Here is a 14,484-nt window from a genome sequence, read left to right as displayed (position 1 = left end):
CTATTAGTGTGGCAATTAGGGAGACATGTTACAAAGTTTATACCAGATGGTATTTAGTCCCCTCCAGACTTCATTCCATTTTCCCCGCAACCTCGAATTTATGCTGGAGACTTTGTGGAGAAGAGGGCACCTTTTTCCATGTATGGTGGACCTGCCCCTCTATTCGCCCCCTCTGGAACACAGTTGGAGCGCTCATCGCCCAAACTTGCGGACATAACGTGGATCTCTCTCCTGAAATCGCTTTACTTCATGCCCCCATATCGTCACTACCCAAAATCCAAGATAAGCTTGCTATGCAAATCTGCATGGCGGCTAAATCTCTGATTGCTAAATGTTGGAAGGACCATAAACCGCCCTCCAAGGCATTACTGATGGCTAGGATTAATTATATAGCCAATATGGAATATATTACCAGTCTGAGGAATAACACAGTGGCCCAATTCCACAACATTTGGTCCCCATGGTACCTCGCGCGTTCTTTATTAATACCCGGACTCTGCTAATACCTCTAACACCTCTGCTATTTCCTCTTCTATTATCTTTGCATTTACTCTTGTACTTTTTCTTAGTCTTTCCTGTTTTTTATTTCTTCTTCTTTCTCTTTTTTGTTTTTTACTTTTAATAAGTTTTTTCTCTGTTTTGGTATAGGTCCTATACTATAAATGAAAAATAAAATAAGACTGATCATGTACATGCTTGAATTTACACAGGGTACATACTGCTATTACTTGATAGCCTGTATTGTCATGGAACTGTATATTCCACTCTAATGCAGCCTGTAAAATCTTTTATAAGCATGTTCAATATCTTGACCTGTACAACTTCGATATTGTTTTGGTTATTGATCAATCTCAATAAAAACCCTAACTTTAAAGAAAACAAGGGACTTTGAGCCTAATTCAGACCTGATCGCTAGACTGCGTTCTCTCACAGCCTGCGATCAGATCTGAACTGCGTATGCACCGCAATGCGCCGTTGTGACGGACCGCAGCAACGGGGATCGCCGGGCAGCGTCAGGATGGTGCGAAATTCCCAGAGACACGGGCGATTGCAAGGTGATTGACTGGAAGAGGTCGTTTGTGGGTGGCAACTGACCGTTTTCAAGGAGTGTCCGGGAAAACGCAGGAGGGACCTGGCGTTTGAAGGGAGTGATTCTGACATCCGCTCCGACCCCGATTATCGCAGCGGCTGAGTTAGTCCTGGGCTGAGCAGAAACTGCACAAACTGATGTTTGTGCAGTTCTGCTACAAATGTGATCGCTCCCCTGCACACACTCCATACCCTCCCCCTGTAGGCGGCGACTACCTGATCGCAGGGATGCAAAAAAAGCACCCTAGCGATCAGGTCTGAATTATCCACATTGTATAGAATATAGGAGATAGGTATGCAGTCATTTTGACGACACAATGTCGCATATTAGCATGTCAGCCAGGCTAAAATGCTGACATACTGCATGTCGAGATATGGCATGTCTATAGAGTCATAATATTGACTATATAAATCTTGGGGTTTGGGGGAGGTGTCGACATTGCAACTTGTCGACTTCCTTAGAGTATTCAAAGTCTACATGCTTTAGTCTCAGGTTCTCAAAGTCGGTCCTCAGGACCCCAAACAGTTCACTTTTTCCTGGTCTCCTCACAAAATTGCAAATGAAATAATCAGCTCCACCTGTGAATCTTTTTAAATGTATCATTGAATAATGCGTACACCTGTGCACCTGCCCGGTGATCTGGAAAACGTGAACTGTGTGGGGTCTTGAGGACTGAGTTTGAGAACCACTGGTCTAGATTATGATTGTTGACATCATGTCGACAAATCGTTCCAAACACAGAGAATTTTTGTCCTCCAAGTGCACAATCTTTTGTGGAGCGAGTGTAAGTCCCCCTCTTGCACCTGGAATGTCAAGTTTTGTCCCTTCATGTATTTTAAATTGATTAGCCAGAATACTAGTATGGTTTCATCAAACCTTAGCTGCCTAAGAAGTGGGCCCAGCTTTTCTGCAAAAGAGATTAAAGCTGACAAGACATTTGACCGTGAGCCTGGGACTGGAAGCAGCCCATTACATCAGAAACCCAGTCCTCTTAGGTTCTTGAAGGCCAGTTCCTCTTTCTACTAAACATGTTATTAGGTAGCCCCATCACTCCCAGCCCATTGCTACCCCTCACCTGAATATCAGAGTTTCCTTCCTTGGGACCCCATCCTCTACTTTGTCAGGATTCATGTTTATGTTAGGCTTCCGCATCCAGGACCCCAGTTTGCAGTTAGGCCACAATCCAGGATTTATCTTTTAGAAGACTCCACCTGGCCTTTTTATAACGTCTTTTGGGTTGGGGTTCCAGCATTATAGGCATTGATGTTGGAGCCTTGAGCATCCAGCCTGAAGATGTGCAATAACATGGCAGGATAAATGGCCAACAACGAGCTTGAATCACAGCCTATCTGCGTATCGTGTGCACAGTTGTTGGTGCCCACCAACACAAGTCACAACAGAGCAGCAGGTACCTGGTGGAGATACAAGTGGAGTCAGGTATTAAAACAGATCCTGCTTTTCTGAAGGCTGGTCATGCTCTCAGTTGATTGACATCAGTTTGGTTCCCTATGGAATAGCAGCCTATAGGAGCAACTTGATGTCGATGAGCACCAGCTAAAGGTATCTAGATCTTTCAGTTGGTTATAGATAACTAAAGTTGTGAATGATGGGAGCAAGGTGGCAGGCAGAATTCCCCAAGATAATATGGGGATGGGGGTGACGGGCATGTCATTGGGCTGATTCAGAGTTAAACGGATTTCACACAGCAGCTGCGTTCTTGGCAGCAGCTGCTGTACAAAAATATGGTTATGCCGTAGGAGAAGCCTTGTGTAAAAAGACGCCTCCTGCCGGCCTCTGTGATCTGCTGCTGAGTCTGAAGATGCGGCGTCTGATCACTCTGCTTGAACATCAGTCAATTGAGTGACCCTCGGGTTGCTCAGGTTTGTGGCAAGTACACACAGCTGGCGTCAGTGAAAATGCAGCTTCTGGCCTCTGCACAGCCGGTGAACGGGGGTAACACACTCCGTTTTCTGAAACACTGGCTGTACCCATCCCCGAATGGACTTAGGGGGCACATGCGCAGATCTCAAAACATTGGAGATGATCGCAGACCTGATGGTTTCAGAATCAGGCCCAATACTACTAAGCGCCATATATTATTTGTACTCTATTGATGTGTATAGTTCTGATGTCACATTTCCTGTACAAAAAGCAATGATTGTAGGGATATTGGGAGGCACCCTGCAGTTTAATTTGCTGTGTGATAGTGCTTGGCCAGCTGTAGATGGACGTGGGGCATTTTGGTGACTCTGGGGTATATTTACTAAAGTGCGGGTTCTCAGAAGTGGAGATGTTGCCCATAGATTTATCTAGCATCTTCTAAAAGATAGTATCTAGAATCTGATTGGTTGTAACATCTCCACTTCTTAAAACCCGCACTTGAGTAAATATACCCCTCTGAATCTTATATTTTGCAGGAGGGATAGAGTAACAGATATATATGTATATAAATAAAAATTCTATCTGGTGTCATATCGTTCTCTAACTAGTAATAGACGTGTAAGGTCTCCTTTTAGAGTCTCTCTTGTTCAGAAGATGAGTCTGCTTTTAATTTATATGCTGTCTTGACTGTCAACCTCGTTTATCTCTGTTGATTTAATGGAAGCTGCACAGTGTTGTTCAATCCAATTTCCTTGTAATCTAATTCATTATGTATGAAAGGCGAAGCCAGCGTGCCGCTGTTTGCTGAAGTAAACACTTGTGGGCCACGTCGGTGAGCAGACCTCCTCCTGCTGGGCAATGTAAGGACAGACAGAGGAAGCCATAGATTCATCACACACCCAATGTTCCCTAAAGCAGCTACTCTGGCAGAGATTTATGGGCGATTTGCAGAACGCTCAATCACAAGTCACAATGTGAACGGGAAGCCGTTTGTCCACATCTGTCTGATATGCCTGGCTAACCTTCCATATATTGTGGTACACAACACCCATTAGTAGCTTCACACATATATGAAAGGATGAAAAATTGTGTTTCTGGTAGGGCTTATTGTTGCTTTGCCAATACATGAACGGGGTTACCGCAAGCAATAACCCTGCCTGTGATAAGTTTCACCAGGAAAGATTTCTACGTGCCGGTGCATGATTTGGCTTATTTAATAAGGCTATGATATCTATTCTGGTACCTATTTTATTATCACCATCTCAGGTGGTGATAACAAAGTTCTATTTGTAATTCAATTCATACTATGGGGTCTTCATGAAGCAGTGAAAATAGTGGAGAAACGAGCCTGTGGAGAAGTTGCCTATGGCAACCAATCAGCTGCTCCGTACAATTGTATAGTATGCAAATTATAAATATTACTTCAGTGCTGATAAGTTGCCATGTGCAACTTCTCCACTGGCTATCTTCTCCACAATTTTCATTGCTTCATGAATAGATCCCTAAGGACCAGATTTATCAAGACTTGGAGAGGGATGAATTGCACGGTGATAAAATACTAGCCAATCAGCTCCTAACTGCCATGTTACAGGCTGTGTTTGAAAAATGATTGGTTAGTACTTTATCACCGTGCAATTTATCACTCTACATGACTTGATAAATCTGGGCCTAAAGATTGCCATCAGCCATTGATGGTTAGTAACCATCAGAGGTGCAGGTGACGCAGTGGGTCAGGAGTGTCAATCCTTGGCATGACAATCAGGAGGGAGTTTGGATGGCGCTGCCTTATTCAGAAAACATACTCTTGAGTCAGACTTGACATTTATAATTTTATTCTTTTATAAGCATGTAGCCCTTACCATGCGTACTGAATGAGTTTGTACATGCTTGAGAATTAGTTGACACTATTGCTGTAGTAACACCACTTTTTTATTTATTTTTTGTTTTATTTACCTTTGCACCAGTGTGTAACAGTGTTCATCGGTTACTCTTCCCATTTCCACCCTCTACAATACAGGTCCGCAGACATATTAGCAGCTGAGGGAAGCGTTACTAAGCGGGGTTTCCGTTAGTGTGGTTGGTGACATTTACCCAGAGATATGTAGCGCAGTTTTCTCAGCCAATCCCCACATGGCATAGTCCTGAGGATCTTAACCCTGCATTTTCTGTTGTAAGATATTGTCATGGAGAAGAAAGAAAAATGCAGAAGCTGACTCTTTTTAAGACCAGAATAGATATTAGTAGTATTAGTAGTAATAATTATTATTATTTATTTATTAGCAGTTTCTTATATAGCGCAGCATATTCCGTTGCACTTTACAATTAAAACAACAGTAATATAACGAAACTGGGTAAAAAACAGACAGATATAGAGGTAGGAAGGCTATTAATAATACATGTTGATGTTTCCTTGTTACTTGCTACATGTTGTTCAATGTGAACTGCGTATGTATTACGTATGTGCCTGGATATACTAGTGGTTTCATTTTAATAGTTAATATTGATGCAAAGGGAATGGGTTTTTTGTAGAGTCTCATAGACAGACAGGATCCTATGGTGTAATAGATTGCATTAATTCTCCTCCTATCCCATGTGTCTCTTCCCATCCCCATGGGTTACACAGGGCCGGTTCTAGCTCTTTTGGCGCCCCGGGCGGAAAATAGGGGCGTGGCTTCATACAGGAAGTGTGGTCAATTACGCCCCCTGTAGAGTTGTGCCCCCATTTGTGCCCCCTGTAGGAGTAGCGCTGCTTACACACACAAAAAAATAATACTTACTATCCCCGCTCCTGATTCCCGACCACTGCAGACCTCCGCCGGCGCCGCTCCGCTCTTTGGATCTATGGGAGAGACGTCATGACGTCTCTCCCATAGCACAGCATAGATAGACACTAGAGGTCAATTAGGACCCCTAGCGTCTGTGTCAGTCCCACAATGCTGTGCAGTGCGCGATGACTTCATCGCGCACAGCAAAGGTCCTCTCCACGAAGGGAAACTAGACGGGTAGCGTCTAGTTCCCTTCACAGCGGGGGGCACAGTAGCGGATCTTGCCATGGTGCGGCTCCCTCCAGATGGCATCGGCGCCCCGGGCAAAAGTCCTGCTTGCCCGTGGCAAGATCCGCCACTGGGGTTACATACATGTGGGATCACCAGTAGACTGATCAGAATAGCATCTTCACATACATAGGAATTGGCGGAGTCAGCACTATTACTCCCATGTTTTAACAAATAACATACGAGTCTTTACACTATGCAACATTATTTAATTTTCAATGTTTAGTTTGTAGCCTTGTATGTTGCATTACGTGTGAACTGTGATGCTTTTATAATGTCATTTGTGTCTGCCTTCTAGGTCTCCTACAAGATATGGATCATCCCTACAGCAAATTTGATGATGAATAAATCCGGATAAGAGATCAGGATTGGCGCCGTCCAGCTGCATGAGTAAACCCCCGAAGATGCTTTTTAGGTCGTTCGATTATTTTCACAATGTACGGATGTGCAAGTCGTGTGAGGGTTCGCTTTCGTGATTTCTTTTACACTCCTTATCAGGCTCATTGCCTTATTTCAACCATTTCTTATATTTTGGGTGTGGTACCTATTTGTGAACGTAACTCTTTTTATTGTATTATTATTCATGTTGTGTTTACTATATATTTTTTGTAGTCGCTATTCCAAGCCCTCACCCTCTGCAATGTATTTAACGATAATAGATTGCGGCATATTTGATGATATTTTACACATACGGTGTGTTAGGCCATAGTATCTACTTTGTGGATTCGGGATTGCCAGCTGCCCAAACGCTATATTCTTTGGAAAGTAAATTTACTGACATAGTGCATGCAGCAGGAGTAACCTATAGCTGCCAATCTGGTTTTTGCTTATCCTAGACCTCATTAAGAACTAGCATAGTTAAAGCTTAATTTATTGGTTTTTTATCTGCCCTCTTTTGCTAAATGCATTGCTTTATTACGTCCTTCATTATAATACACTAGGGACTTTATCTGTAGACAGAGTTGTTTATATAATTTATTGCCATGGTTACAACGCATTTCGCCACATGAAATACACCTATTATATACTTATGCTTCCGGATCTACGCCTTTGATGCTGTTACATGTTGCAGGTAATACGTGGGATACTTTTTAAATCTAAATCTTGCACATTCTTTGCTCTTTTATTTTGTAAAACTTTTTTTTATATTTCTTTTTGTACTGTTATTCTGTTATGGATATAAGTGAGCCCATCGCACACACATGGTGGAGACGGTTACTGTGTGGGCTAAACGAGTATTCTGGAGAACACTGCCTATCGGTTTACTAAGAACTAATGATATTACCGAGGCACGAGGCACCAGCTGCTTTGTACCTTAGGGTAGGGCCACACATTGCGGCCAAGTGACACACGGGATTTCATAGAACACAGTGCGGCTGTGAACACATACATTGAAATGTATGTGTTGACACTAAAATCCCATCGTCCGACCCAGCCGCAGCATGCTGCGGTTGGATTTGGCGGTGGCGGGACTGCCGCACATGTGTGGCCACCTGCATAGGCACCCATGTGCAGTCTCCTTCCGGGCAAGCGAGTCCCGCTGAACGGGACCCACTTGGCCGCAATGTGTGGCCGTACCCTTAGTGATGTTAGTTATTAGTGGACCGGATACAGTTAAGCCCACAAAATGGCTGCCTCTTCCATGTGTAGGTGACAGGTACACTTTAATAATGTTGTGTCAGTCAGGTTATTTTTTATTTTTTTTTGTGTGTGAAATGTAATTAATGACTATATTAAAACTTAACACCCAAATGAAGCATTTTCTGATTAATTATATGTATGTCTTGCGTCACTGACAGAAGATCTCATTGGACAAAATTGGCATACAGTGCTGCAGGATGCACTCTGGCACATATAAAGAACATTTTTTATTTGTAACAACTGTATTTCATCTATGAAATACTTCAAAGGGAAGAAAAAAAATGTTTTATTCAATATTAAAACCTGTACTGTGTTATTTTTGTTTTTTTAATATTAAGGTATACATTCCATGCACACATCAAGGCTTTGTCACATGTCAGAGATAATCTGTGATAACAGGAGAGTAATATTCAACTGAAGTCCTGATGTGTTATTGAGTGGAATAACCCAATCTCATTTAGTAGCGTCTCAAACCTCCGCTAGTGTTTTCATTTGGGCATCGCATCTTCATGGGTTTGCAGTTCATCCATAAAATTCAGGTGACCCATTTCTTACCGTAATTTGGGCGACATGCCTAGATTTGGATGGTTTAAGGAGGGCACTTTGCTCATCCCTTCCTGAGAGTGGCAGCTACAGTAGATAACGGCAGAGGGTCCCTTCCGATGCAATACTACCATTGCTTCAACAGGAGTAGTTGGCCAACATTAGCATCCATTTCAATAGAAATTGAGTAACATGTTATTAGTGTTTTATAAATGTTGTTCATTAAGTAAGCTTAGTTATCAAACCTTCTAAAGAGTAAAAATGGAGGTATTGCCCCTAGCAACAAATCTGGTTCTACCTATCATCTAGTGCATTCTATAAAATAAAGACTAGAATCTGATTGGTTACTTATGGTTAACACCTCCACTTTCCTGTTTTAGGAGGTTTGAGGGTAAAAAAACATCTCCCCCGTACCCAAGCAATAACTCCCATGATGCTCAGCCACAAATCTGGTATTTGTTTATTAGAAGCCTTGTGCCATCATACTAACAGAGGCTAATATCTACTTGGCAGGGTTTATAGCAAATGTGCACACTCATACCATAATTCCAACCAATCGGCTTTCAGTAAGTTCATATAACACAGATGTGACTATGGGGGTTATTCAGGTTTGTTAGCAAGCAACTGGGCAATACCATGTTGCACTGCAGGTGGGGCAGATGTAACATGTTGTGCAGTGAGAGTTAGATTTGGGTGGGTTATATTCAGGGCTGCCATCAGAAATTATGGGGCCTGGGACTGGCAAAATAGGCAGCCCCCCCCCCAACACACAAAAAAGTAATAGTAATAATAATGAAATTAATAAAAAAATAAATATATATATATATATATATATATATATATATATATATATATATATATATATATATAGATATATAAGTTCAAACGTGCGGCACTCAGCTGTCTGAAGAAAAACACTGGAAACCAGTAGCGTATTACAACGTTTCAGTGCCCGGAAGCACTATCGTCAGGTTTATAAGGTTTAAACAAACAAATTACATACCTTTATACACTATCACCCGTGAACACTGCCACGCCGGGAGTCCTAGCGACTCCTCCTCCTTTCCGGCTGCGGCTGATGACATCATCTACAAGTGCTCCCATCACCATAGAAACACATAAACAACATGCAGCGATTCTAAAAAAGTACAATAATAAACATGAGTATTATCTCCCATCTTTTTTAAATACCATCTATTGCTCAACCATTGAGACTAAAGATACCTTCAGAAACAGTTGTAACTCAAGTAATACGCTACTGGTTTCCAGTGTTTCTCTGACGTCCTAGTGGATGCTGGGAACTCCGTAAGGACCATGGGGAATAGCGGCTCCGCAGGAGACTGGGCACAACTAAAAGAAAGCTTTTAGACTACCTGGTGTGCACTGGCTCCTCCCACTATGACCCTCCTCCAAGCCTCAGTTAGATTTCTGTGCCCGGCTGAGCTGGATGCACACTAGGGGCTCTCCTGAGCTCCTAGAAAGAAAGTTTATTTTAGGTTTTTTATTTTACAGTGAGACCTGCTGGCAACAGGCTCACTGCATCGAGGGACTAAAGGGAGAAAAAGCGAACCTACCTGCTTGCAGCTAGCTTGGGCTTCTTAGGCTACTGGACACCATTAGCTCCAGAGGGATCGACCGCATGGAACTGGCCTTGGTGTTCGTTCCCGGAGCCGCGCCGCCGTCCCCCTTACAGAGCCAGAAGCAAGAAGAGGTCCGGAAAATCGGCGGCAGAAGACATCAGTCTTCACCAAGGTAGCGCACAGCACTGCAGCTGTGCGCCATTGCTCCTCATACACACTTCACACTCCGGTCACTGAGGGTGCAGGGCGCTGGGGGGGGGGGCGCCCTGAGCAGCAATAAAAACACCTTGGCTGGCAAATATATCACAATATATAGCCCCAGAGGCTATATATGTGATAAATACCCCTGCCAGAATCCATAAAAAAGCGGGAGAAAAGTCCGCGAAAAAGGGGCGGAGCTATCTCCCTCAGCACACTGGCGCCATTTTCTCTTAACAGTGCAGCTGGAAGACAGCTCCCCAGGCTCTCCCCTGTAGTTTGCAGGCTCAAAGGGTTAAAAAGAGAGGGGGGGGCACTAAATTTAGGCGCAATATTGTATATACAAGCAGCTATTGGGAAAAATTCACTCAATATAGTGTTAATCCCTAAATTATATAGCGCTCTGGTGTGTGCTGGCATACTCTCTCTCTGTCTCCCCAAAAGGCTGTGTGGGGTCCTGTCCTCAGTCAGAGCATTCCCTGTGTGTGTGCGGTGTGTCGGTACGGCTGTGTCGACACGTTTGATGAGGAGGCTTATGTGGTGGCAGAGCAGATGCCGATAAATGTGATGTCGCCCCCTGTGGGGCCGACACCAGAGTGGATGGATAGGTGGAAGGTATAAACCGACAGTGTCAACTCCTTACATAAAAGGCTGGATGACGTAACAGCTGTGGGACAGCCGGCTTCTCAGCCGCGCCTGCCCAGGCGTCTCAAAGGCCATCAGGGGCTCAAAAAAGCCCGCTCCCTCAGATGGCAGACACAGATGTCGACACGGAGTCTGACTCCAGTGTCGACGAGGTTGAGACATATACACAATCCACTAGGAACATCCGTTACATGATCCCGGCAATAAAAAATGTGTTACACATTTCTGACATTAACCCAAGTACCACTAAAAAAGGGTTTTATGTGTGGGGAGAAAAAGCAGGCAGTGTTTTGTTCCCCCATCAAATAAGTGAATGAAGTGTGAAAAAGCGTGGGTTCCCCCGATAAGAAACTGGTAATTTCTAAAAAGTTACTGATGGCGTACCCTTTCCCGCCAGAGGATAAGTTACGCTGGGAGATATGCCCTAGGGTGGATAAGGCGCTCACACGTTTGTCAAAAAAGGTGGCACTGCCGTCTTAGGATACGGCCACTTTGAAGGTACCTGCTGATAAAAAGCAGGAGGCTATCCTGAAGTCTGTATTTACACACTCAGGTACTAGACTGAGACCTGCAGATAGTGCTGCTGCAGCGTGGTCTGTGACCCTGTCAAACAGGGATACTATTTTGCGAACATAAGAGCATATTAAAGACGTCGTCTTATATATGAGGGATGCACAGAGGGATATTTTGCCGGCTGGCATCCAGAATTAATACAATGTCCATTCTGTCAGGAGGGTATTAGAGACCCGACACTGGACAGGTGATGCTGACTTTAAAAGGCACATAGAGCCTTATAAGGGTGAGGAATTGTTTGGGGATGGTCTCTGGGACCTCGTATCCACAGCAACAGCTGGGAAGAAAAAATTTTACCTCCGGTTTCCTCACAGCCTAAGAAAGCACTGTATTATCAGGTACAGTCCTTTCGGCTTCAGAAAAGCAAGCGGGTCAAAGGCGCTTCCTTTCTGCACAGAGACGAGGGAAGAGGGAAAAAGCTGCACCAGTCAGCCAGTTCCCAGAATCAAAATTCTTCCCCCGCTTCCTCTGAGTCCACCGCATGACGCGGGGGCTCCACAGGCGTAGCCAGTTACGGTGGGGGGCCGCCTCAAAAATTTCAGCGATCAGTGGGCTCGCTCACAGGTGGATCCCTGGATCCTTCAAGTAGTATCTCAGGGGTACAAGCTGGAATTCGAGGCGTCTCCCCCCCCCCCCCCCCGCCGTTTCCTCAAATCTGCCTTGCCGACAACTCCCTCAGGCAGGGAGGCTGTGCTAGAGGCAATTCACAAGCTGTATTCCCAGCAGGTGATAGTCAAGGTGCCCCTACTTCAACAAGGACGGGGTTACTATTCCACACTGTTTGTGGTACCGAAACCGGACGGTTCGGTGAGACCCATGTTAAATTTGAAATCCTTGAACACATACATAAAAAAATTCAAGTTCAAGATGGAATCGCTCAGGGCGGTTATTGCAAGCCTGGAGGGAGGGGGATTACATGGTATCCCCGGACATCAAGGATGCTTACCTACATGTCCCCATTTACCATCCTCACCAGGAGTACCTCAGATTTGTGGTACAGGATTGCCATTACCAATTCCAAACACTTCCGTTTGGACTGTCCACGGCACCGAGGGTCTTTACCAAGGTAATGGCAGAAATGATGATACTCCTTCGAAAAAAGGGAGTTTTAATTATCCCGTACTTGGACGATCTCCTTATAAAGGCGAGGTCCAAGGAGCAGTTGTTGGACGGAGTAGCACTATCTCGGGAAGTGCTACAACAGCACGGATGGATTCTATACATTCCAAAGTCACAGCTGGTTCCTACCACACGCTTACTGTTCCTGGGGATGGTTCTGGACACAGAACAGAAAAAAGTATTTCTCCCGCAGGAGAAAACCAAGGAGCTGTCATCTCTAGTCAGAGACCTCCTGAAACCAAAACAGGTATCGGTACATCACTGCACACGAGTCCTGGGAAAAATGATAGCTTCTTACGAAGCAGAATTCCATTCGGCAGGTTCCATGCAAGAACTTTTCAGTGGGACCTCTTGGACAAGTGGTCGGGATCGCATCTTCAGATGCATCGGCTGATAACCCTGTCTCCAAGGACCAGGGTATCTCTACTGTGGTGGCTGCAGAGTGCTCATCTTCAAGAGGGCCGCAGATTCGGCATACAGGACTGGGTCCTGGTAACCACGGATGCCAGCCTTCGAGGCTGGGGGGCAGTCACACAGGGAAGAAATTTCCAAGGACTTTGGTCAAGTCAGGAGTCGTCCCTACACATAAATATTCTGGAACTGAGGGCCATTTACAATGCCCTAAGTCTGGCAAGGCCTCTGCTTCAAAACCAGCCGGTACTGATCCAATCAGACAACATCACGGCAGTCGCCCATGTAAACCGACAGGGCGGCACAAGAAGCAGGATGGCGATGGCAGAAGCCACAAGGATTCTCCGATGGGCGGAAAATCACGTCTTAGCACTGTCAGCAGTGTTCATTCCGGGAGTGGTCAACTGGGAAGCAGACTTCCTCAGCAGACACGACCTACACCTGGGAGAGTGGGGACTTCATCCAGAAGTCTTCCAACTGTTGGTAAACTGTTGGGAAAGGCCACAGGTGGACATGATGGCGTCCCGCCTAAACAAAAAACTAGATATTGCGCCAGGTCAAGGGACCCTCAGGCGATAGCTGTGGAAGCTCTAGTGACACCGTGGGTGTACCAGTCGGTTTATGTATTCCCTCCTCTGCCTCTCATACCAAAGGTACTGAGAATAATAAGAAGACGAGGAGTAAGAACGATACTCGTGGTTCCGGATGGGCCAAGAAGAGCTTGGTACCCAGAACTTCAAGAAATTATATCAGAGGACCCATGGCCTCTACCGCTCAGACAGGATACGCTACAGCAGGGGCCCTGTCTGTTCCAAGACTTACCGCGGCTGCGTTTGACGGCATGGCGGTTGAATTCCGGATCCTAAAGGAAAAGGGCATTCCGGAGGAAGTCATTCCTACGCTGAAAATAGCCAGGAAAGAAGTAACCGCAAACCATTATCACCGTATTTGGCGAAAATATGTTGCGTGGTGTGAGGCCAGGAAGGCCCCAACAGAGGAATTTCAGCTGGGTCGTTTTCTGCACTTCCTACAGTCAGGAGTGACTATGGGCCTAAACTTGGGTTCCATTAAGGTCCAGATTTCGGCTCTGTCGATTTTCTTCAAGAAAGAACTGGCTTCACTGCCTGGAGTTCAGACATTTGTAAAGGGAGTGCTACATATTCAGCCCCCTTTTTGTGCCTCCTGTGGCACCTTGGGATCTCAACGTGGTGTTGAGTTTCCTAAAATCACATTGGTTTGAGCCACTTAAAACTGTGGATTTGAAATATCTCACGTGGAAAGTGGTCATGTTATTGGCCTTGGCTTCGGCCAGGCGTGTGTCAGAATTGGCGGCTTTGTCATGTAAAAGCCCTTATCTGATTTTCCATATGGATAGGGCAGAATTGAGGACTCGTCCCCAGTTTCTCCCTAAGGTGGTATCAGCTTTTCACTTGAACCAACCTATTGTAGTGCCTGCGGCTACTAGGGACTTGGAAGATTCCAAGTTACTGGACGTAGTCAGGGCCTTAAAAATTTATATTTCCAGGACGGCTGGAGTCAGGAAAATTGACTCGCTTTTTATCCTGTAGGCACCCAACAAAATAGGTGCTCCTGCTTCTAAGCAGACTATTGCTCGCTGGATTTGTAGCACAATTCAGCTGGAGCATTCTGTGGCTGGATTGCCGCATCCTAAATCAGTAAAAGCCCATTCCACGAGGAAAGTGGGCTCATCTTGGGCGGCTGCCCGAGGGGTCTCGGCTTTACAACTTTG

The 14,484-nt window shown here is 45.0% G+C and overlaps 1 protein-coding gene across 1 annotated transcript in view; it reads left to right on the top strand.

The window, feature by feature from the left end:
* Positions 1-7,780, top strand: part of LOC134927249 (pituitary tumor-transforming gene 1 protein-interacting protein-like) — a 195,623-nt gene extending 187,843 nt beyond the window's left edge. Inside the window, exon 7 of the mRNA XM_063921446.1 lies at positions 6,323-7,780. Coding sequence (XP_063777516.1) covers positions 6,323-6,372 — 50 coding nt within the window. The 3' untranslated portion in view covers positions 6,373-7,780. The remainder of the gene's footprint in view (positions 1-6,322) is intronic.
* The last annotated feature ends 6,704 nt before the right edge of the window (positions 7,781-14,484 follow it).

Source organism: Pseudophryne corroboree, chromosome 5 (assembly GCF_028390025.1).
Source record: "Pseudophryne corroboree isolate aPseCor3 chromosome 5, aPseCor3.hap2, whole genome shotgun sequence".
NCBI classification, from domain to species: Eukaryota; Metazoa; Chordata; class Amphibia; order Anura; family Myobatrachidae; genus Pseudophryne; species Pseudophryne corroboree.
This window is presented reverse-complemented; position numbering and strand designations above follow the sequence as displayed.